Here is a 24,999-nt window from a genome sequence, read left to right on the forward strand (position 1 = left end):
AGATTATTATCTAGATGTGCTGTGTTTGACAGAAAACCTGGCTAAAACCAGACGATTACATTACATTAAATGAGTGCATCCCCCAAGATTATTGTTATAAACATGAACCTCATATGAAAGGCAAAGGAGGTGTTGCTGTAATTTATAGTAATATCCTCGGAATTACTGAGAAGTCTTGTTTCAAATATAATTATTTTGAAGTGTTGGGAGCTTAATGTAATATCTAATGTAAATGATATATCACGTTTGAGATTTGTGCTGGCTACTGTATACAGGCCACCAGGGCACCATACATACTTTATCAAAGAACTAGCTATTTTTCTATCAGAGTTAGTACTGGCTGCAGATAAAGTCCTAATTGTTGGTGATTTTAATATACATGTAGATAACGAAAAAGATGCATTGGGATTGGCATTTAAAGACATTCTGAACTCTATTGGAGTTAGACAACACATGTCAGGACCTACTCATTGTCGTATTCATACTCTAGATCTAATATTATCACATGGAATCAATGTTGATGCCGTTGAAATTCTGCAGCAGAGCGATGACATCTCAGATCACTATCTAGTCTCATGTAAACTTCAACTCCACAGCATCCCAGATAGCTTAGAAGAACTCGATGTTGCGACAGAAACTTTTAACTCTCTCAATTCCAGTACTGTAGACAAAGTTGCTCCTTTGCGCTTAAAGAAGATTAAAGAAAATAGTCCAACCCCATGGTACAACAAGCACACTCAGGCCCTTAAGAGAGCAGCCAGAAAAATGGAACGCAACTGGAAGAAAACAAAACTAGAGTTTTTTCGCATTTCATGGAAAGAGAGCACGATTGCGTACAGAGAGGCCTTAAAACCACCAAGGTTGGATGACGTGCGGGCGCGTCAATTCGATGTTTACTAAATGTTTCTATTAATATCTCCGCGATTGTGCTGCACACATAAATGGTTCTGATTTTGCCATAATCGATAGATAGGAAAATACCAGCCGGCATGGAGAGAGAAGCTTGATATGTAGTAGGAAGTTATTTTAGTCCTATTTTATATATATTTTAGTCCCTCTAACATTTGTTGAAGGTTGAGTCACATACAAAACTTGTACAAAAAAACGTTTTTTCAAAAATGTCACTTTAGACAATTATTATTAATTATCTACTATTTTATTCATATATTACACTACTTTTGTGACCCTAAGACTTTGGGAACCCATTTCAAAGACCAAAATAATTCGTCCACATGAGTAATGGTATGTCTCCACAAGAGATTTGAAGAATTTAAATCTGACTTAAATTTTTCCCCTTTTAGAGCCAGATTATCCCTCTCTCTCTCTTTACACAATTCTCTAGGACACTCTAGGTGAATTTAATAAGATATGATAAAATCTTAAGATAGGATTAAGATAGGATTTTATCTTAATAATAAGATAAAATCGAAGTAAAAAGTAAAAAAATGCCCTTAGACCTCAGAGGTTTAAAACTGCTAGATCAGTTTATTTTTCAACCCTATTAGAAGAAAATAAACAAAACCCTAGGATTTATTTGAAACAGTGGCTAAACTAAAGAAAAATAAGGCTTTCCAAACAGCACAGCAGTAATGACTTTATGAACTTATTTACTTACAAGATTGATAGTATTATAGAGAAAATTATAACTATGCAACGTCTACTACAGTATCGCATCAGACAGTTCATTATGGTCTCCCTGAGGAAAAATTCGATTCATTCATTGCTATAGGAGAGGAATAATTTTCTAAATTTGTTAAATCATCTAAATCGACAACATGTAGACCCTATACCGAAGAAACAAAATCTAAGCTATTGAAAGAGATGCTTCCAGAGGTCATAGATCCTCTCCTTAATATCATTCATTCATCTTTAGTCATTAGGATACATACCAAAAACTTTTAAGCTGGCTATGATTAAACCGCTTGGTAAAAAAGCGCAACTTGATCCTATTACAGGCCGATCTCAAATCTACCTTTTCTGTCAAAATGTATAGAAAAGACAACTCACAACTATGTTCCTTTTTTAGAAAGAAATGATATCTGCGAGGACTTCCAGTCAGGATTCAGACCGTATCATAGACTGAGACAGCTCTCATTAGAGTTACAAATTATTTGCTCTTATCATCCGATCGTGGTTGTATCTCTCTATTAGTGTTACTCAATCTTAGTGCTGCATTTGATACTATCGACCACAACATTCTTTTAAATAGACTCGAAAATGATGTTTGCATTAGTGGAATTGCATTAGCATGGTTTAAATCATACTTATCTGACCGTTATCAGTTTGTAGCAGTAAATGAAGAGATGTCTTATCAATCACAAGTTCAGGATGGATTACCAGAAGGCTCAGGAAAAAAGTCAGCAAGCACAGATGGCAGGTTAACAGGCTAGCGAGATACTAGAGTGTTGTGCTAGCGATAATGATTTAGATAAAAGCTAGCGATGTCAGATTAATATGATAGGCAATATTAGACTATATCTAATAGTTGATGTAATAGTGTATAGTGGATATATCTAATAGTAATCATTTGTGAATGAGTAAGTTATATCTAGCAATATAAAAAAAGGAATTATAGTAAATAGAGATTCAAAAGAGAAAGCTATACGGAGCTAACAGACACAAAAACAGCAGCAAGGCAGACAGGAGCAATCGATGGCAGACAGGAGCAATTCAAAGGTCCCAGGACTTCAACGTCACGACCACTGAACTTCTGACAACTCTTTCAGTTTATATCAAAAAATATTTTCCCAGAAAGTTTGAGTTAGAATAGTTTTTAAGAGCACAATTATAATCATAATGAGACTGTTAAACCGGACTGCGTTTACCTGTTCGGCACGATTACTTTAATCTCCTCGACAGACTCTGTAGTCCCATTTAGACACTTTTTAGCAACTGCCATTTTCATGACACATAACAGCTTAAATTATCACGAGTTGGATAATACTGATGTATTTTATGTCGTAGAATAAAACGTGAAAGTGTCTTGAGCTTGTGTTCACCACAGACCTTATTTCAACCATAAACCCCTTTCAAAAACCCCTTTGACTTCAAGACGATGGAACCGGAAGTGCTAAAATGCTAACTAATTTCTGCATTTGGCCTACAAATTTACATCATACCTGTACCACTCTATAGATTCTGTGTTTTTGTTATTTGTCCACCTCCAGTTTAGCTCAAGGTGAAGGTTTGGTTGTTTAGTGAGGCTCGGTCAGCCCCTGCTGGTAGATGCAGTAATTACAGCATTCTGGGACCAAAGATCATCTTCCTCTAATGAAGGCCATTGAAAACTAGGTGTGTGTTCAGACAGAGACTTGTTTGCAAGCAAAGTAGCAGAACACATAAAATGCTTCATAACAACGTTTAGTTCTATATGACAATCTTTAGCTCTTTTCTTCTGGATGAACAGAATCAGTTGAACTCCCAGCTGTATGTTCTTCTCCCATGATGCTGCCAGTCTCGGAAAGAGTCAACATATCAAGTGTATAAAAGGCAACATAGATTGTAGAACATCTTTATTGTGGAGCCTCCAGGAGTGACTGCGGTTCAGTGAGGAGCAGTTCAGAACTGTTGGAGAGACAAATAGCATCTTCAGAGGTCTTTGTGGTTACTCTTTTTTTATGTGAAGGACGTTAATGAAGGAATATGAAGGAAGTTGGATGTTTCATTCAGAATGAATCTTACAGAAGTGAACCAAACTGATGACTGTCAGGAATATTCCTGTCCAGAAAGATCTGTTTCTTTCTCTGTCTATGTGATTCTGTATGTGTCCGCAGCAGCTGTGGCTCTTCTGACCGTGTGTGGAAACCTGCTGGTCATCATCTCTGTTAGTCACTTCAAGCAGCTCCACACTCCTGCTAACATCCTCATCCTCTCTTTAGCTACGTCTGATCTGCTTACAGGAGTTTTTGTGATGCCACTTTATTTGTCTTTGCTCATTGAGTCATGTTGGATTTCTGGACAAGAGATGTGCTCGGTTTTTAAATTTGTGTCTTCTCAAGCAACAAGCGTGTCTGTTCACACTGTGGCTCTAATAGCAGTTGATCGGTTTCTGGCTTTACATTCTCCTTTTTTTTACTCAGAGAAAATCTCACCCACTGTGATCTGCATAGCAACTTTATTTAACTGGCTTTTTTCACTCCTTTATAACTTCACTATTCTCTTCATTAATGGAAACTTCACTTTCATATGTCCAGGAGAATGTGTTTATATTGTAGATGGGGTTTCATCCTTCATTGATCTTCTGGTTGTGTTTCTTATGCCATGTACACTCATCATAATATTATACACTCATGTTTTTCTCATTGCGAAGAAACATGTGACTGCTATAAGAGCCCAGATTCACAAAAGCAAAGAATCCTCTAAAAACAGAGTCAGTGACAGATCAGAGCGAAAAGCTGCGATACTGCTGGGGATTCTGGTTATTGTGTTTCTCCTGTGTTTACTGCCGTATTATATCTGTTCTTTAGTGATTCCATATGACAGTGCTGACTTGGTTTTTTTCAGAGATGTTGCTATAATAGTTTTCTTCCTGAACTCCACCATTAATCCCATAATTTATGCCTTATTCTATCCCTGGTTTCAGAAAATCTTAAAAATGATTTTCTCACATAAAGTGTTTAATAAAGACTCCTCTTTGATGCAGTAAGTTTTTGAATGTAAGACCAATTATTTTGGCTTTTTATTAAACCTGACTGTGAAGACATGTATGTTGTTGTATAACAATATGAGTGGGTGCTTTTTTCAACACTTATTATATTGTATGTAATAAAAGGAATTATTGAATATAATAAACATGTACTTATGTAATTAGTGACAGTAGGAGAACAATTACCTATAAATATTGTTGTGCTTATAATTACTGAAATTGTGATCCTGGTCCCCCATTCTCAAGGCAATGGTTACACCAGCATAGAAATACTCATCATTCGGCTTTTGCTGAAAATCCAAAATTGTGTTAGACATAACAGCTTGCACACTGACACTGAATTAGTAGAGTGTGTAATCAGTGAAACTTATCCACTTCATATTTTAAACTAAAAGCCTAAAAACAGTTGCGGCCATTTGAAACTTCGATACTTCTGGTATCACTCACTTCAAGTTACGTTTAGCTTAAAAAAAACAGCTCATTATGCTGCTTGATATTGCAAACTGTTAATTTTTGTATTATTTTAATGTATTACAAAATGTTACTGTAATAAACATTTTAAATTATTTTTTATATTATTTTTTATATACTTGATTGCATTCACTCAAAATATTATTAAAGTGCATTTAAATAAAATGTTATTGTGAAATGAGGCATTATGATGACTAATACATTATATTCAGTCTTAGTTTAATAATGTAAGTAAACCTCTAAATACGTTAATTTGTCCCACTTAACATGTAAATATAATGGATCCCTTGTGCAGCCAAGTCTCTCTCATTTTGAAAACGAACAGATTGAAAAGACAATATAAGTGAGGGTCGTGAATGACTTTTCCCATTTATGATATTTGACTGCAATTTCATGTAATGTAAAGCCTTTTTTATAGTAGCCAACTGAGTCCTATCTCATAAATTAATTTTTATGTAAATCAACAACATTAAAATGTAGCTTTCTGTACTTCATGATAGAATATCTAAACCAGCATAAATTGAAAAGATTTAGTTTTTTAAATGGCTATTCAGGTTTCAATGTAGAAACATTAGGGCTTTTATTCTATATTGACTACAAATAATAAATTCGGTAATGTTATAATTTAAATGTAAGTAATGACGACAAGGAGGCAGTGGAGACTTAAATTTTAATCCAGGCAACACTTTCTTAAGTGTTTCCTGGCTTTTGGCTTGCTTAGTTGGAGATATTTAATATTCAACAATATTATTGATCTGCCTTAAGTTGGGCGACGACGCAGTTTTCTTCTAGAAACACACTTATTGTTATCACTGTGAAGCTGCTTTGATACAATCTGTATTGTTAAAAGCACTATATAAATAAAGGGAACTTGACTTGACTTAACTTGACTTGACTTTTTTTCTGTCCATAATACAATCATCCACATCTCATATATCAGAATCATTTAGGCAAATTTGCAGGGCTGGAGCACCGTGAGTTCTCTTACCAGAGGTTCTCTCGTATTGCGCAAGTTGCTTACGCTACGGGTAAAGTCATCTTTTCTTGAGATATGAAGCCAATAATTATCCTTAATTTTGTATTTATTGTCAACGCAGTGCAGCAGCTAGCAGACCTAGAGCAGGCTATCTAGCGAGGGTAGCTATGAAAAGCTATCCAATCACGGCAATCAAATTTTTACCGGCAACAGCCTATGACGTCACACTAGTGCGACCCGAAAGTATAAAAGGGCCGCCTAGAAAACATGCCATCCACTTTTGTCTGAAGGGACTGTTCAGCAGGCATCCCCGTGTCATTGCTAACGAAGCAGTATCTCATTCCCTGTTCTCAGGGAACAGAGGTTACAGTTGAAACCTAGACGTTCCCTTTCGAAAGGGAACTTGCACTGCATTGATGACGCTATGGAGAACGATGTACAATCCCACCATGCTGAGAGGAGTGCATGCCAATTATAGCTTGTGACAAAACGTCAGAACTGGCAGTTTCAACCTGAAATGCCAAGAAAACACACCCCCTTTGGGTCACATACAGGCTGTCAGTGACATTATTCCCTACGGTCACTGTCCAAGCTATAAGCCTCAAAGAGGCCTCCAAACAAGGAAAAGCCTACCAAGGTCGCGCAAGGGCTTGAAACCAACAGCCTCAATGGAAGGGGTTCCTTTACGGGAATATGGCCAGGGGGTCCGAAAGTTCTAGGGCTGATCTAGCAGGTAGGCCTTGTAGGGTATGGACCAATCAGACACATACTAATTATTCATTATATACAAAGGTTTATGAAACTCCTCACACAGCCCAAATGAACAAACACAAGGGCAGAAACAGTGTCATGTTACAGGGCATGATAAGGAGATTTTACGACCTCCGAGGAATGTGGCCACATACTCAAAAGAGAGACTATGAAACAGAAACCTCTTTAAAACAGACTTTGCTGCATTAATCATAGACTAACTGATCCATAAATGAACATGCATAAAACTGTGAAAGAAACAGTGTAAATGGTTTACTGTCTCGTGTACTATTAGGTATATATTATGGTATGTATCCTGGTATACAACCAACTAACGATCAATGTAACCTACCTCACCTGTATCGTGGCTCCTACCTAATTAATCCTCATTTAATGACTCACACTTTGATGTACATCACCTTCTTCTAGAATGCAGTGTGGATGTGTTATAGCTATCTGAGCATTAATGAAGGTATAATCATGCTAGGGACAAAGATCCGTAAATCAACTAAGAGCCATTTTCCCTCTCAGACATGTCACCTTTCTGATTGGTCGAGTTCAACCCTTAGGGGAGGATCTTTTCCAGGCCTTATTAGAGACAGTCCACATGTGACCTCTCTCTCTTAGTTCTTTCATCCAGCCGCAACACTGTTCTGGTGATTCTGGGGAACCCCCTCCCCCTCCACGGGGGCCCCAGGGCCCAGCAGGCCTCGATTCCAACCAGATATGGGCTCAGGCAGAAGAGAGATGACTCTCTCACAAAGAACCAAGGACAATCTCAAGAGTTTTGGAACAAAGACTCCAACCAACAACACCCATCCTTCCGACTTCCTCACTTCTCCTGGGTGCTCGGCGTGGCCTCAACAGAGTCCCAGGCCTTGACCAAACTAGCCATGCGTTCCTGGAGAAAAAGAACGCTCAACCAACTTCCACTTGACACTGCCGGAACCATCAACAACTTCAATTTTCAACAACTTCAAGAATTGTTCCCATTACAAATGCAAGTATTCAATTCAATGAAATGTGAAAATTAAATTCTGATGGTTCTTCTCATAGTGTTACGAGGATGCAGATTGACGAACCCAAAAGCAGACTGAATGCTCTTCACACAATTTATTGAAGACAAAAAGGGGAAAACAAAGCCCACGAGGGGGCAAAACAAGACAGGACTTGGGTGACTAACTAGACAACGACACTGACAAAATACTAGAAAACAAACAACACTTCGAGAGATACTAACAATGACAAGACTTTCACAGGATACTCACAAGTAACGTTTGGCAATGAACCGACACAAGACAGCAAACACAAGGGGATAAAATAGGGAGACACTAATGACAAAGACAGGTGAAGCTGACTAGACAATAATGACGAGACGAGGATAACAAGGGGGCGGGGTAACGTAACGAGACAACACAAGCACATGGCTCAAAACAAGACCATGTGCTTGCACACAAAACATGATTCTGTCATGATCCTGCCTCAAGACAAGAGAAAATCAAGGACACGAGGGCAGAATCATGACACATAGACCCTCTTCCGGTTTCAAATTTCATCCTATCACTAACCTATTTATGTATTCATGTGTGTTTGTTGTTTAGTTTATTTATATTCATATAAATATCTATATTCAGTTAATAAAACTTGTACATAATATGTATTTGGTTCTTTTTTGTTTGCAATACAAGTCACTTTACGATCAAGTTTTTTTGCTACTGGCTCAAAGTACTGTACAGGCGAAGAAATAATTATTCTTCTGTGGCCAGGGAAGATACCCTTTTCTTAGAATAAATTAATAATCAAAAGAGTTCGTTGGAAGAACTTATTAATTGATTGTAATATTAATTCAGCCAAATCAAGTTAATCCAATTAACTGACCCAAATATTTATAATTAATAATAACAAGATATTATTGATTATCAATATTTACAAAAAGCTGAGTTCCTTACAGCCTGATGAGAGTCTTTCAACCTTCTAGACTTAGACTTAGGGTTATCTAGGAAAATTATACATATATTTGACCAGGCTCTGGGCTAGAATCACTGAGGCTCAAAGGGAGCCTACAATGTGATGATCTTATTTATTGCTAAAATCCACCAGATGATTGACCATCTTGGTTACGTATGCAACCCTCGTTCCCTGAAGGAGGGAACCGAGACATAATCGACGTGTTGACTGATTGGGATCACGCTTAGGGAGCCTGTCATCTTCGAATATTGTTAAAACAAGCCAATGCACATTGGGGTGCGAAAATTGCATCACACGCTCCGCCCCGCAGCGTGGGAATAAAAATGGAAGTGGATGCACGCACCAGTTGTTTCCGCTGAGAAGCCAAGCAGAGCCTGGAGTCAGCGGTGGTCCAGCAATAGTGGCGACGGGACTACGTCTCCGTTCCCTCTTTCAGAGTACGAGAGTTACATACGTAACCTAGACGTTCCCTATCAGTTCGGTCACGTTCGACGTAGTCGACAAGTCGACTGATTGGGATCCTCTATTAAATATAATATTTAAATAGCAAATATTTATAAAGTTCTTTGGCGTAGGCCCCGTCCGTAGCGCGCAATCCGAGGGTTGCGGAATCTGCATTTCCTGCCTGAAGACGAAGGAAGGCACAGCCGACCCCCTGGAGATATGGGAAGGGAACATCCTGGTGGGGAGGATGGAGGTAATTGTTTGCGTCAACATCTGCGAACTCAGACATGTGAAGTACTGATCTTTTATACTGCAAGTATCAGAACATGTAATAAGTGACATAACAATTGAGTCTTCCTGGCAGAACTTACGCTAAGTTTTCATTTTCATGGTTATTTTCATAATGTTTGTTGTAATAAAATTTTTGTTACATTTGGTGGAGTGTGGGACATCTTGTCAGTGTAGTTTCTATCTTTCGCAGGAATCAGGTGTAGTAGATTTTTCCCTAAACCTAACTACGTACACCTAATTACCTGCGGCGTCTCCAGTCGACACCCAAGCGTCTTTCAACACTTAATACTTTATACTCTAGCTCTGCGTCTCCCTTCGACAACTGGCCTCGAGTTACTCTAGCTCTGCGTCTACCCTTCAACAACTGGCCTTGAGTTCTAAATCTCTAACTTCTTGCTTCTCTAACTAACTTGCTTTCCTATCTAACCTGCTGCCCAGCAGTAATAAACAAACAGACTTCAGCATGTCCTCTAAATGTTTTAATCACGGCCGGGAGATCTTCCCGAGCAGTCCTCAGAGAATCTCTCCCAAGAAAAAGATCTCAGACAAATTCCATTGAAAATCCCACCAGTAAACACAAATACAACAGTTTTTATAGAATAGGGGAATGGGCGAAAATGACATGATGCATTACATAATTTCCCCATAATTTGATTGGTTCTTCATAGACAAGCCCTCTTATTACTAGGTAACCAAAAGGTTTCAAGGTTAGACATCTGTCTAGTTTCATTTCCCATATTTGTTATTTTTACACTCACACAACCAAAGTCATGAGTTTTCACGAGTTTCGAACACTGCATTTTGTTCAAATGTTAGAATGCCTAAAAGGGGAAGTCAGATAAGAGATAGTCAGGTAAAAGTTTATCATAAGGTTAGATAATCTAAAAGTATGATTTTTAGAGTGAGAAACATGATTAGTTCTAAAAGAAAGTTTACTATCTTATCTATTAAAAATCCATCACACAGGCATAATGCAAATTCAACAAATCCCCATGTTTTTGCGGCAGCTTTCAATTTTGTATTATTCCATCAAAAATACACACCAAAAAAGGGTGTATATAATAATCTGGGGGGATAATCAATGTTGGTTAATCAAAAAAAGATCAGACAGACAGCTTTCTGTCCCTCCATTGACAGCTACGCAACTACCACTTCGACTCTTCAAAAAGCTTGTAAAGAGATCGTAAAACTAATCCATATGAATTGAAGGGTTTATTCCACATTTTCTGAAGAGTTTTGATCACTTTATATGATGAACAGATTTAATTTAGAATTTTATTCACATATAAACATTCATCAATCAATGCACACATCATTTGTGCTAAACGGAGGCTCAATCATGTTCCACAAGAACCAATGAGGTTTATTCTCATGTTACGCAGCACGTTTGAGCTTCCGGAAGAACCAATGAGTTTTAATTTTGTGTAACTGTAATAATGGGGCTACAGGATACATTTTTGTACACATATCTAACTGGACAGAGGTCCTGTAGTTCTTTGTTTTGAGACTGTATTAGGAGAGTCATTTTTTGTGTGTTATAAAAGAAAGACTTACTGTAGTGCGTAATGTTCAGCTATGTTGAAGATTTAGTAAAGTTTCAGTTGTTGGAGAATTTTGAGTCATTACCATTATTCAGAAGAGTGGTGCTTGTGCACAACCTGTGGGTCACATGACAACTGAGATGTTTGTTGCATGACTGACCGTGCAGTAACTGTGCTAATTGTCAGTACTGATGCTAGACTTTTCTAACTGGCCCATTCCATACATTGCCTTATAAACATAATTGTCTTTAGCCTAACATGCGTTATCCCTACTTAGTATGACACAATATTGGTGTTGTTGTGATTTACAATAATATGCATGTTTCTTCCCTGTATGAACTCTTTCCCGTGGCCTCATCAGATAAGTAATGTGTGAAAATACTTTTAAATGTATAAGTTAACGTGGAAATGGTGTGTACATCAGGGTTTTAAAGAATTTTTGACTGCTTAGTTTTTGATTTATACTTTTCATTTAAGCCCATTATGTTTTTGTATGAATTCCATGTGACTGTAAATCAGTTGATCTCCCAGCTGTGTGTTCTTCTCCCTTGATGGTGCTGGTCTTGGAAAGAGTCAACATGTCAAGTGTATAAAAAGGCAACATAGATTGTAGAACATCTTTATTGTGGAGCCTCCAGGAGTGACTGTGTTTCAGTGAGGAGCAGTTCAGAACTGCTGGAGAAACAAATAGCATCTTCAAAGATCTTAAACTGTGGTTATGTACTGAACTTTATAAAGGAAGTAACAGTGAACAATACTCTGTTTACTTGTTTCTTCCAAGTTCTTCAGAATGAATCTTACAGCGGTGAACCAAACTGATGACTGTCAGGAATATTCCTGTCCAGAGAGATCTGTTTCTTTCTCTGTCTATGTGATTCTGTATGTGTCCGCAGCAGCTGTGGCTCTTCTGACCGTGTGTGGAAACCTGCTGGTCATCATCTCTGTTAGTCACTTCAAGCAGCTCCACACTCCTGCTAACATCCTCATCCTCTCTTTAGCTGCGTCTGATCTGCTGGTCGGAGTTTTTGTGATGCCGCTTCATTTGTCTTGGCTCATTGAGTCATGTTGGATTTCTGGACCACAGATGTGCTCTGCTTTAAAAATTGTGAATTTTCAAGCAACAAGCGTGTCTGTTCACACTGTGGCTCTAATAGCAGTTGATCGGTTTTTGGCTTTACATTCTCCTTTTTTTTACTCAAAGAAAATCTCTTCCACTGTGATCTGCATAGCAACTTTATTTAACTGGCTGTTTTCACTCCTTTATAACTTCACTCTTCTTTTCATTAATGGAAACTTCACTGTAATGTGTCCAGGAGTGTGTCTTGCTATTATTGATGGGGTTTCATCCTTCATTGATCTCCTGGTTGTGTTTCTTATGCCATGTACACTCATCATAATATTATACACAAATGTTTTTGTCATTGTTAGGAAACATGTGACTGCTATAAGAGCCCTTCAGGTTCACAACAGCAAAGAATCCTCTAAAAACAGAGTCAGTGACAAATCAGAGCGAAAAGCTGCGATACTGCTGGGGATTCTGGTCTGTGTGTTTCTCCTGTGTTTACTGCCATATTATATCTGTTCTTTAGTGATTCCGTACAGTAATGATGACTTGTTTAATGTCAGAGATGTCACTGTAATGGTTTTCTTCCTGAACTCCACCATTAATCCCATAATTTATGCCTTATTCTATCCCTGGTTTCAGAAAAGCTTAAAATTAATTTTCACATTTAAAGTGTTTAATAAAGACTCCTCGCTGATGAATGTGCAGTAAGTTGCTGAATGTAAGACAGAATTGCATTATTACATTATTTTGTCATCTATTAAACATGACTGCGAACACCATATTGTTTTCAAAAATGTATTTCACACCTCACTGATTTTGAAGACCAAAACAATATATGAAACAAAGTGTACAAAAGTAGCAAAAAATAGCTTTGACCAACAAATATAGCAAATGATCAATTGTTTTAAATTTATAATTTATAAAGAAAATAGGCCTAGACAAACTTCACCAGTAGACTAACTCCAGCCTAGCAGAGGGCGCCATCTCCGCTTTATTTACCACAAATACTAAATGGAGGCATTAGAGGAACTAATTGAAATGTTTTCTATGCGATTAATGTTGTTTCTATGCGACTAACCTATTATCCTCCAGGAGGCGCTCGACGGATCATAAAGTAGAATGATCGCTCTGAGTCGCATTCAAAGGTCAAAGGTTTTCTTTTAACCTTACAAGGGAAAAATAATAATGATAATCTTAAATATATTAATTTAAAGGATTGGTAACTGGAATAAAAAGCGAAATACACACCAGACATTTCTGTACAATAATTCAGTAAATTACTCTGCCCTAACAACCTACGTGTTCACCCTGACAGCGCTGAGAAAAGTAATAGATACCACGTCACTTTCTAGATGGCATATTTTATTTACCCATTGTGAATGGTTCAAAGATTTGGCTTCATCCGTGTAAATTGCTTAATAATTCTTCATGTCCCTAACTCGGAAAGAATGAAAGAAGTATGTTAAGTCTTTACAAAAGTAACACTTACAACTTAAGCTGGTGCTCATGTGTTGAAAAAACCAAAAGCAGCTGTGTTGGTGTAAAACTATTAATTTCTCCGATTATTTTTCTTTTTAAAATATTTTTGTTTATTTGTTCTTATATTTACCACGAGAACGAAAGAAAGAAAATATTTTGGCAGTTGTTCTACTTGTCTGAATGTCACATGACCGACATAACATCATTACAGTTAAGCTCCGCCCCTTTCTAGCTTTCACTGTTTGTAATTTCTCATCTAGTCAGTTATTGTTCTACGTCAGAAGCTTCATCTCTGTGGCGAAACTTTCAACGACTGTTGGAAGAGTTTCTGGTGAGAGAGAGCAACGGATGAACATACATTGGAGTATTATGGGAATTATATACACTAGTATTTAAACTCAAGTGATATATCATTAGTAACGTTATGTAATGTCAAGTAAACAGAGGCGCCGTTAGTATTTAAATCAGAACAGAGTTTGACATGACCTAACGTTATAACAGTTAGTACCGAACTGAGTTCCAGTTAGATTGACAGGCGTAACTCTCCTCAAAATGACATTTGTGATTCAACTTGAATGAATGAATGAATATTAACTCGAAAAAGTTTTGAAGGCGGTTGAATCGAGTGAAAATGGGAGACGAATCAAAGTCAGTGGAAGGAGAGGTAAATGATAATATATATTTATCAAAAACAGCCGTGACTGATGCTGAGGTGGGTTTTAAACATCACAACCCACCGCCGGAAACGCGTTTATATAAAAAGAGATGGATCATGGTGTGTTTATTCAGCTCATATTCGCTGTGTAACTCGTATCAATGGATTCAATACGGAATCATCAACAATATCTTCATGCGCTTCTACGGCGTGGACTCTTTCACCATTGACTGGATGTCCATGATTTACATGTTGACGTACATTCCTCTCATTTTCCCCGTCTCGTGGCTCTTGGATAAAAAAGGTCTGAGGGTCATCGCGCTCGTGGCCACGGCTCTAAATTGCGCGGGCACGTGGATCAAGGTGGCCAGCGCGAGACCGGACCTTTTTCCCGTGACAATTTTGGGTCAGTTCATGTGCTCCGTGGCTCAGGTGTTTATTCTCGGGATGCCCTCGCGCATCGCATCGGTGTGGTTCGGGTCGGATGAGGTGTCCACTGCATGCTCCATCGGGGTCTTCGGGAATCAGGTGAGTTTTAAAAGAATTATGTCATTGCTCTTTTTTCTGTACTGTACTGTGAAACTTAAAGGGTAACTAAACACTAACTTTTTTTGTTGTTAATGATCTGTAAGAATGGAGCTTCATAAATGCTGTTCATTGATTCGAGTACATTTTTTGACATTTGGGTTTAAAGTGTTGTAATTCTACAATATATGGTGTAAAAACGTCTGAGTGCTGCCCTCTTCAGGTTGAACGATGGCTATTGCAGTTTAATTTTCCTATCCACCTTTTTCCGGGGGGCGCTACTGTAAAAAATAAACTGGGTGCAACTTCCGGTCAGGTGGCGGAAGTAGCATACCAATGGTATTTTGTGTGCTATATTTAGCAAAGACGCTAGGTGTTTTTCGGATAATGTTTTACCATTTAAACTAAGTCGCAAACCTTTATGAGAGATGTCGTTACGGAGCTCAGGGACAACATATGCTGTTCGCGGTTGTAGCCTACATATAACCGGACTAAACTAATTCAGTGGCAAATTTTATTATCCAACAATCTTAGACTAAAGATTTTAAGTGAAGGCTACTGTGAAGTAGGGCTGCAACTAACGATTATTTTAATAATCGATTAATCTGTCGATTATTTTTTCGATTAATCGGATTAAAAAAACAGAAGGAAAAAAAGCATTAATTTCCAACCCTTTATTCAAAAACAGAACTGACAGTGCAAATTCACAGTGCGAAAGTGCACAAACAGGTCACTCCTTGAACATCCCTGAGCTGTTAAAGTAATAATAATAATAAAAAAAATGGACTAACACAAAAAACATACACATGTATGCTTTACATCTGCCAAATATATAGGCTTTTTTAAAATAGTGAACAAAAAGATGTATATTTTTGTAAAAAGGGACCTGAGCTGTTAGAACAATAAATAATTTGATTTTAAAATGATTTGTTTGAACGTCAGAACTTGCTCTCTACACTACACTCACTGACGCACACACTCACAAATTCTCACACTCACAGACGCACACAATCACAAACTCTCACACTCACAGACGCACACATTCACAAACTCTCACACTCACAGACGCACACACTCACAGACTCTCACACTCACAGACACACACACTCACAAACTCTAACACTCACAGACGCACACACTCACAAACTCACACTCACAGACGCACACACTCAAACTCTCACATTCACAGACTCTCACACTCACAGACTCTCACACTCACAGACTAGGGCTGCACGATATTGGGAAAAAATCACATTGCGATATTTTATTTTTCTGCGATATATATCGCGATATGAAAACAATTTCACCAGATGACTTTATTAGCTCTCTTTGGAAAGAATGAATCATCTGAATGACTGGGGTGATTTTGTAATGGAGTAAATCTGCATAGCAACTATTATAGTTAACTAATGTAGTTAACTAGAGTTTAATAAATGGAACCTTATTGTAAAGTGTTACCAATTTGTTATGTCTCGTGAGTTCAGTGTTGGACAGATCAGTTGTTTTAACCATTCATTAAAGTGAATCGGTTCAAAGGAGTCATTAGTTCGCGAATTGGAGGTGTAATTAACGGACCACGGCACACGTTGTGTGATTATCCCGGCAGTTAGGACATCGCACAAGATTGGTCTCAACACAGAAAACATTTCATCACTGGATAGATTTTTTTTTGTTTTGTTTATTGAAAGTGTGGTTTATCTGAATGTGTCGAACGCTTTTCAGAGAATATATTTTTTTAGCACAATTCACAACCAGTAGTTCAGAAAAAAAAAAAAATCCGAATGCTTCACGTGAAACTTCGTTCTTCCGACCTTTTACCATTGTGTATTTTCAAAGATATTCAGTCAACTCAATTCATTAATATGCGTGAGGGAGGGAGGGAGAGCAAGACAGTTTGAAGACGGTGAGAGTGCGCGCACGCGACCGGGGCTCTCTCTCTCTCTGCTGCTCGATCTCTCAGTTTAACAAGCGCAGTCAGTCAGTCATCTATCACTCACCGGTCAAATAAGGCTTTGGCGGGACAAAAATACGCTTTGGCGGCCGTCAAAAAATGTTCAATGCAGGAAGGGCAATCTGACTTTATTTTGAATTCTCATGTTCGTTCAAACTCAGAAATAAGAGAAAGACCACTGATCTTTGTGTCTGCCCGGCTCACAGAAAACAATGCGCAAGTTCCAGTCTTTTTACGCTTGATGTTTAAACAGGACTTAAAAACACATGCAAATGATAAACTTTCACTATGATGGTTAAACTTTGCAATTAATCCGCGAATCGCAAGTGTTACGGGCCGGGGAGCTGCTGGCCCGTTCTGATCATGAATCACGATCAACTACGATCCCTAAGGCTTACATCGCAACATCCTGCGATGTGATTATCGTGGATGTGCACATCGCGATATCGATGTTAAAATGACACATCGTTCAGCCCTATCACAGACTCTCACACTCACAGACGCACACACTCACAGACTCTCACACTCACAGACTCTCACACTCACAGACGCACACACTCAAACTCTCACACTCACAGACTCTCACACTCACAGACGCACACACTCACAGACTCTCACACTCACAGACTCTCACACTCACAGACTCTCACACTCACAGACACACACACTCACAAACTCTAACACTCACAGATGCACACACTCACAAACTCACACTCACAGACGCACACACTCAAACTCTCACACTCACAGACTCTCACACTCACAGATGCACACACTCACAAACTCTCACACTCACAGACGCACACACTCACACTCACAGACGCACACACTCACAAACTTGTGTGTTGTTTTGTTTTTTGTCAAATATGTTGTAATCTAACAAAATGTTTGACATTATTTGACAAGCACATGCACACAAAAGACAAGTCTCGTGCAGTCGGATAATAGGTAATAATAATAGCAACAATAATAATTACAACAGAAGATAATATCTCTAGTCTATCCTAATATTAATTATAAATCAATGTATATAAAATATATACAATGGATTGACTACCTCATATGGTGTGTAAGGCCTATTTTGCAGCTCATCCATTCGGAGCATATAGTGAAGTTTCTCGGAGTCATTTAGAATGAAAAATTCAGTGCTGCAAATTGTGGAAAAAATATTCCTCTTGTAGTGGTACTTGGGACAGACAAGAAAGTGTTTTCATCTTCTGTCTATCTGATTGATATCACAGTCTGCTAATTCAGTGGTAAAAATTTAATTGGTTTTATTTATTGTTGTCCATTTATCGAACTTCCATGCCTCTTAATAATTACATTCCTATGTACCAATTTACTAATGCTCGGACACACTCGGTCTCTCTCGCGCGCAGACACACTCGGTATCTTTTGCACACTGTTGCTCGCGCGCTGACACACTCGGTCTCTCTCGCGCGCAAACACACTCGGTATCTTTTGCACACTGTCGCTCGCGCGCTGACACACTCGGTATCTCTCGCGCGCAGACACACTCGGTATCTTTCGCACACTGTTGCTCGCGCGCTGACACACCCGGTCTCTCTCGCGCGCAGCGTCCAGTCCGGCGCCTCATAGCTCTGCTCCGCGCTGAACACATTTTTTTATACTCAAACATCTCCGCGACTTATTGATAGTCGCGCGACACAATGAATCGATAATGAAATTCGTTGCCAACTATTTTAATAATCGATTTTAATCGATTTAATCGATTCGTTGTTGCAGCCCTACTGTGAAGCAACATATATTCATAACATGAATGACATACAGTAAACATTTCATAGTATATCTAACATAATATAGACTATATATATTTCTCAGGTCTGTGAGGCAAGTAGACTATGCTGAGTTTCGGTTCATTTATGAGACGAGCTGCAGTTCAGGCGCCGGCGCCTCAGTGTCTTGATTATTGTCTGCTATATTTACTTATTATTTATCAAATCCTGGTAATTTGTTGATTAAACATTGATTAAAATTAAAATACAATTAATACAAAACGAAATTATCTTTAAATAAAGGCTTAGTGCTTTCTGTTTGAGATCTCTGTGAAAAGACTTTAAATCAGTCTTTTAGTGCCGCTTTCAGGGAACTGTCACGTCCGTAACATAGTTTTTTCCTCTTAAATGCAAACATGAAAAATAAAATGAATATTTTATGTTCTGTGGAGAGCCAACCCTTCTTCATCCGTTGGGTAGTATTACTTTTGGTTTGCGCAGTGTAATTCACACATTTCACAGAGTTACTGAAAAATATTTTGCCACCTAAAAGTCCCTCATGTGTATTTCCCTCGTATTAAATATAAAATGCATGTGTTATATTTTTCTAATGTCTGGACTCCTTTAATAATGGAGTATGATATATAAACAGAAGTTCCAATTGCCTATATTAAATGCATTTTCTGAGAATTTATATGTCAGGTTTTGACTGCAAATGTCACGTCCATTATGCTGGAATTGCCCAATTTTAAATAATTTATCTTCAACTAGTTTTGTGGTGTAGGTCTACGTATTTTATAATGTTAACTTCAAATAATACTAATAGTAAAGATAAAGATATGGTAGGGGATCTGGACGGGAAGGATATCTCTGGGATTTGGAAGGGGTGTCGTAATTTTGCCTTCTCACACCGGGACACAGGTTCATGGATCTGAGTATCGCGATTTCGTTTTTATATCGCGTATCGTTACAGCCCTATTTAACATGATTCATTTTTTTTATTATTTAGGAACAAACGAGGGTCTCTGTTTAAGAAACGCCGGCTCGCAGCTAAAGGTTCCAGAGCACAGCATGTTTAGCCATAACCGAACGTCCAGTTTAACTGCCACAAGTTGATGTCTAAGTCATTTATTTAGTCATTTATTTCCTGTGTGACCAGTAAAGTCACGTCCACAAACCTTATGTTGCAAATACAACTGTTCACGAACAGAAGATTGTCTTGGACTCATGCTGCATGCAATGAGAATTATGTCTACTGTTGATCTTCTTGTAATAAAGAACTCATCGTGGAAAAACACGCTGTAGTTTTGTATTTTCATTGCATTTTTAATTGATAAAAAGTTAAACAAATCAAATAATACATTTTAATATAAATATTAATGATTAATCGATAGTCGAATGAATGAATGAGTGTCACGTCTGGCTTGTTTACTTAGAACCGGAAGACGCGTCCACTTTTGGCGCAAGGCCTCATGGGACGTAGGAAACTTGTGGATTGGAAGTCGTGGTACCCTCTGACGTCAGAGGGTACCAGCTAACCACGCCCTTGCCTACAGAGAGATGCGTCTCAGGTGCACGCCCCCCCCCCCCTCCGCTGGGTTCTGCCCACTTTTCCAGCATTTTTCAAATATTGCCAGTGGGTGGAGTCAGGCTCTGACCAGAGGTTTAGTTACCCTTTAAAGCGGAATTTCTGCACAACTAGCGGTATTAGACGTAACTACAAAAATAATGACTGTTTCCACACAGGTATCCTGAACACCCCATATTTGCTATTGGTCAGCAAACAGAGAGTCCTTCCCACAATCTTTCGTCATTGGTTGAGCCAAGGTTTGGCCAAGTTGAGATTTCTCATTTGAGTCTAAGTTGAGTCTTAATCAGCTAGGGGTTTTCAAACTTTTTAATGCCACAGACCTTCAGATGATCCTCTTGCAAGGGACCCCCTTCCTAAAATGTAAAAGACAACTATATACTTTCATATATAAAGACTCAATTTATACTGTAAAAATACTATAAAATATTAATTATAGGATAATAATAATTTTTAAAATGTTTAATTTATGAGGTTTTTACATTAACTTTTTTGTCTACCCACCATTAGGAGTACTGTTAAATGTATGCAGTGTTTCCCAACCACTGTGCCTTGGAAATTACCAAATTCAAAAAAATAAGTTAAAAAAAAATGCTATAAATAAGAATATATCATCGCTGTCATGCCAAAACCTTGTAACTCTATATTTCGTCATTTGTTTTTATAAATGTAATGCTATTGGTCATCCTTTACGACTGTATGTGGATTTAACAAATATTAAACCAATAAAAAGCATTTAAAAGAGGTTGTGACTAAACCTCGTAACTCCATTGGTTACTCAAACTGTCAGTCAAATCTCATAACTCCACCCACCTATCTATCGTGAGTGAAGTGCCTCATACAGTTTAGAGATCTATGCTTGTTTGCAATGCAAGGGTAAATAAATTAAGAACTGATGTTTAAATAAACTAGTGTATTCTTTACTCAAGAAACACTATGTCCATAAAGGCTAACGTTTTTTGTATTTAAAGAGCGGAGAATAGTCTTTAGTCAAGTATTTGCCGTCTAGTTGAAGCAAATATAGGCCTACTGTTTTAAATATCCTATGCATAGAGCTTCATCTTTTGTAACGTTTGATGAAAACAGGGTGTGCACTGACTGCCTCAGATGTGTCTGTTCCAGTGACGGACAAAATATATTTGTTGCTGGTCAAAAACCTTGTAACTCCATTTAAGCTTTATTTCCATAAAATCTTAATATTATAATGACACATGCAAGTGTCTGACCATATATATATAGCCACAATACCAACTTCGACAACATGGTGTTTCCTCCCATCTGGGACATTATGAAAAAAAAATCACCAACATCATCATATAGCTACCTATATGACCGTATTGCTTTCCTACCTGACTTAAACTCAAATTTCACATTGAATGTGAGTACTACTTTTAATATAATATCTAAGTTTAATATGCCATTTGAAGGAATGCATGGTTGTGCAATTTTGGTTATATTTTTATATAGTGGCGTGCTGTGGGATTTTTTACCTTTCAACCCTGTTTTGTGGCAACAACAAAAAAGTTGCGAAACACTTGTCTAATGTATACATACTGAGAAATATTATTAAAATATAAAAAATTACAGCTGTCAATAAAAACCAAAATATAACTCAGAACCTGAGAACTTTACATCACATCATGCATGCACACCTGAACTTGTTCTTAAACTTGTTCTAAGATAAATAAATTGGGAGTATTCTAAACGAGTGACCACATGCCCAAGGTCATTTGCCTAAAACACCCATATAAGAGCTATCCTCACAACCTTTGATTTACAGTCTTTCATCACTGTCAGCAAACATATGATGCTCTCTAAAGGACACTCTGAAACACAAACCTTGAGCTATCATGAAGCTTATCTTACATCAGTGTTTGTGATGAAATATATTTAAGATTAAATAACTTTCTAACATGTAATCTTAACACAATTATAAGGCCACCTAGAGTATGTGATTTTTGCATACCTGTGGTTTAGTTTTTTCCACATGTTTTGTAAATTAAGAATACATTTTAGTACGAAAATTATTGGTGAATCCATGAGAATGTGCATACGCACATTTAATGAATGAGACCAATGCACTAATTAAGTACATTTAGGGACAGATTTACTAAACAGGGCAAATTAGCATGAAAACGCAATTAAAAAAAGTTCCAATGGGAGTGGAAAGTTCTGCGCATAATCTACTGACGTCATGCAAATGAAAGAATACAGACGCAGACGCAGGGGCGTAGCCATAATTTCAAAAGTGAGGGGGACAGAATGTCCAAGTGTAATACCAGTTATATTTTTCTTCAGACTTTTGTTGACAGATTTTTGCTTAATTGGCTTAATATGCTATTTATTTTAAAGCAATAAAGCTGAAAAAAGAAAGAAAGTTGTCCAGTGCTTTATATTGCACATGCAGGGTTTTTCCTGGCTTAAAATGAGGCGAAGGTGGTAAAATCCTGATCATGTATTTTAATAAGATAATGAAATGTGTATTTTTCATAGACCATCATATAGTCTACTGTGTTACCACAGTATTTTTGTAGGTGGATCTCTGTACCTCTAGGGGGGTCTGGGGCATGCCCCCCTGAAAGATTTTTTTTTACATTTTAAAGATAAATTCACTAATCTGGTGCACTTTGAGTGCCCCGAATCCGCTGTTAAAAATAAATAATCCAACTGCCCAAACATATGATATTCTCTGATTTAGATATCTGATCATCGCATTACAATTATTCAAATTATCAGTGTTAAGCATGATAATATGGTTAAATATCACACTGAAGCTGATTTAAAAATAACATTTACTTAAAATAAAAGTTCTTCTTTTGGCAAAATTACATTTTCTATAGCCTAAACAAAGTCTGTCTTACTAAACTAAGACTTTCCAATTGAAAACCTTCAAACTTCAAGCTTTTAAAACTACTACAAACTTTCTGGTTAGGCTTTTTCAAGAGAACTTAAAGTTTGTCTACAAACTTTTTTTTATCTGATTGTAAAGTGTTACCAAATTATGATAAACATTATGTACACATGTTACAACGCTGCCTGATTCAAGCAGATCGTGGCTGTTAATGCATGAAAACTTACAGTGCTTGACTTTTTCATAAAAAAGGAGTGAAGAGTTTTTTGCCATTTTGAACTCTATGAAACTGATGGATTCGGTGCGGGCGTGTCGTAAGCTAATGCACGAGTGACTGATTACCATGGAAACGTGAAAGTCATGTATAGACTATCCGTCCCCCGCGTAATCTACGCCCATGCGCAGACGCATCACTTCCATAATGACCAACGCAATCTAGCAAGAGCAGCTCAAATTAGCGTCTGGTTTAAGACATGTTTTTTGGGTTGTGTTAAATAATGGTGCAAATACCAGTAAATTGACTTGTCAAACCTTAGTAATTCATCTTGCATGATTAATTTAAATACTCTCCTCCCATAAGTTTTTGTGTCTGAATGGGAAACTCCTACAAATGCATATGGCAATAAGGTCAGCCGCAAAAATAACCCTGTTCACGCCTTTTCAGCTTTCATTTTTCACTGCGTGTCTTTAGTAAACCCTGACAGTAGTTTTTTAAAGCCAAAAGATGGTTTGCGCTGGCTCAAGTTGTTAGTAAATCTGGCCCCTTAACTTCACAATATATATATATATATATACATTATTTTACATTGTTCATGCTATTTTTCTCTAAACTTTTCAATGGGTCCCTGAAACCCTTTTGGAAACCTTTGTTTAAAGCCAAGAAAAATGGAGAATGAGCGCAGGTTGACACAATTATGTTGATAAATGCCAGTGATGTTTAATGTGCAGAGTCTTTAGTGTCCCATGTGGATCAAGCCCTTGCTAGCGAGTGCAATTTTAAAAGCACAACTATGTTTGAAATCAAGCAATTTATGTGCTTGTGTTCAGAATGTATGTCCTGTACTGCTTCATTTTGAACCTCACAAATGCTTGTTTTTTTCAGTTAGGGATTGCAATCGGCTTCCTTGTTCCGCCAATACTGGTTCCAAATGTGGACGATCTGGACAAGTTAGCGTCTCACATCAGAGTCATGTTCTACATAACGGCGGGTGTGGCCACATTTCTGTTTGTGTTGGTTGTCATTGGTAAGTGCAAACGTTAGTGATACTATTGCCACAATATTGTTCTATTCCAAAACCTAGTAAACTGTTGACTGAGGGAGTATTTTAAAACATGTTCCTGACAAGAAGGTTGTTCCAAAAGATATCGAAATTAAAGGGATAGCTCATCCAAATAAATTTTAACTCTGTCAGTTTCTCACTCACATGTCATTCCAAACCCATTAGCCTTTTGTTCATCCTCTTAACTTATTAATGAATCTGAGAGATTTCTGTCCCTCTATTGAAAGTCTATTCACCCAAAACTCTGACAGTTCAAAATTAAAGTCGGTTCATCATATAAGTTTCTTCAGACGACTTGTATGGATTTCTTTTACAATCTCTTTATGGACTTTTTGAAGCTTCAGAGTTTTGGGTGAATAGACTTTCAATGCAGGGACAGGAATCCCTCAGATTCAATTTAAAATATCTTAATTTGTGTTCTAAAGATGAACAACATTTGTATGGGTTTGGAACTACATGAGGGTGAGTAAATGATGACAGAATATTAAGTTTTGGATGAACTAACCCTTTAATTATGATGTCTTATATCTTCTTTTAGCCAAAATAATGCATGTCCCCTTCACAGAAAAGACAATCCCACAATGCATTGTGATGTATTCAGTGAAACATAAATCGAAGATGGCAAATAATGCAAGAAAAAATGTTGATTATAAATAAATCAAATTTAAATGTAATTATTGTGCAACTATCTTAGAAAAATGCTTAAATCAAATTTGATTTAAAAAAAACTAAAATAATTGTGAGTCTATTTGTGTGGCACGTGGAGCCTATATAGAGAGTTT

The 24,999-nt window shown here is 37.5% G+C and overlaps 3 protein-coding genes across 5 annotated transcripts in view; all 3 read left to right on the forward strand.

The window, feature by feature from the left end:
• Positions 1-3,670: 3,670 nt before the first annotated feature.
• On the forward strand, positions 3,671-4,645 carry LOC143728739 (trace amine-associated receptor 1-like). The gene has a single exon (XM_077219577.1). The coding sequence runs from the start codon at positions 3,671-3,673 to the stop codon at positions 4,643-4,645; it is 975 nt and encodes a 324-aa protein (XP_077075692.1).
• A 7,208-nt stretch (positions 4,646-11,853) lies between these two features.
• On the forward strand, positions 11,854-12,860 carry LOC143728650 (trace amine-associated receptor 13c-like). Its single transcript, XM_077219463.1, has one exon. The coding sequence runs from the start codon at positions 11,877-11,879 to the stop codon at positions 12,858-12,860; it is 984 nt and encodes a 327-aa protein (XP_077075578.1). The 5' UTR covers positions 11,854-11,876.
• Positions 12,861-13,861: 1,001 nt separating this feature from the next.
• Positions 13,862-24,999, forward strand: part of flvcr2b (FLVCR choline and putative heme transporter 2b) — a 30,266-nt gene continuing 19,128 nt past the window's right edge. For 2 of the 3 annotated variants that reach the window (XM_077219398.1, XM_077219399.1), the window contains exons 1-2: positions 13,907-14,814; positions 24,040-24,181. In XM_077219398.1, coding sequence (XP_077075513.1) covers positions 14,263-14,814; positions 24,040-24,181 — 694 coding nt within the window. In that variant the 5' untranslated portion in view covers positions 13,907-14,262. Of the gene's footprint in view, positions 14,815-24,039; positions 24,182-24,999 lie in introns of all 3 variants that reach the window. The other variant, XM_077219400.1, reaches the window with a different exon arrangement.

The sequence above is a fragment of the Siphateles boraxobius genome, unplaced genomic scaffold, assembly GCF_051911475.1.
Source record: "Siphateles boraxobius isolate OS27281-9 unplaced genomic scaffold, OSU_SipBor_1 8, whole genome shotgun sequence".
In the NCBI taxonomy this organism is placed as follows: domain Eukaryota; kingdom Metazoa; phylum Chordata; class Actinopteri; order Cypriniformes; family Leuciscidae; genus Siphateles; species Siphateles boraxobius.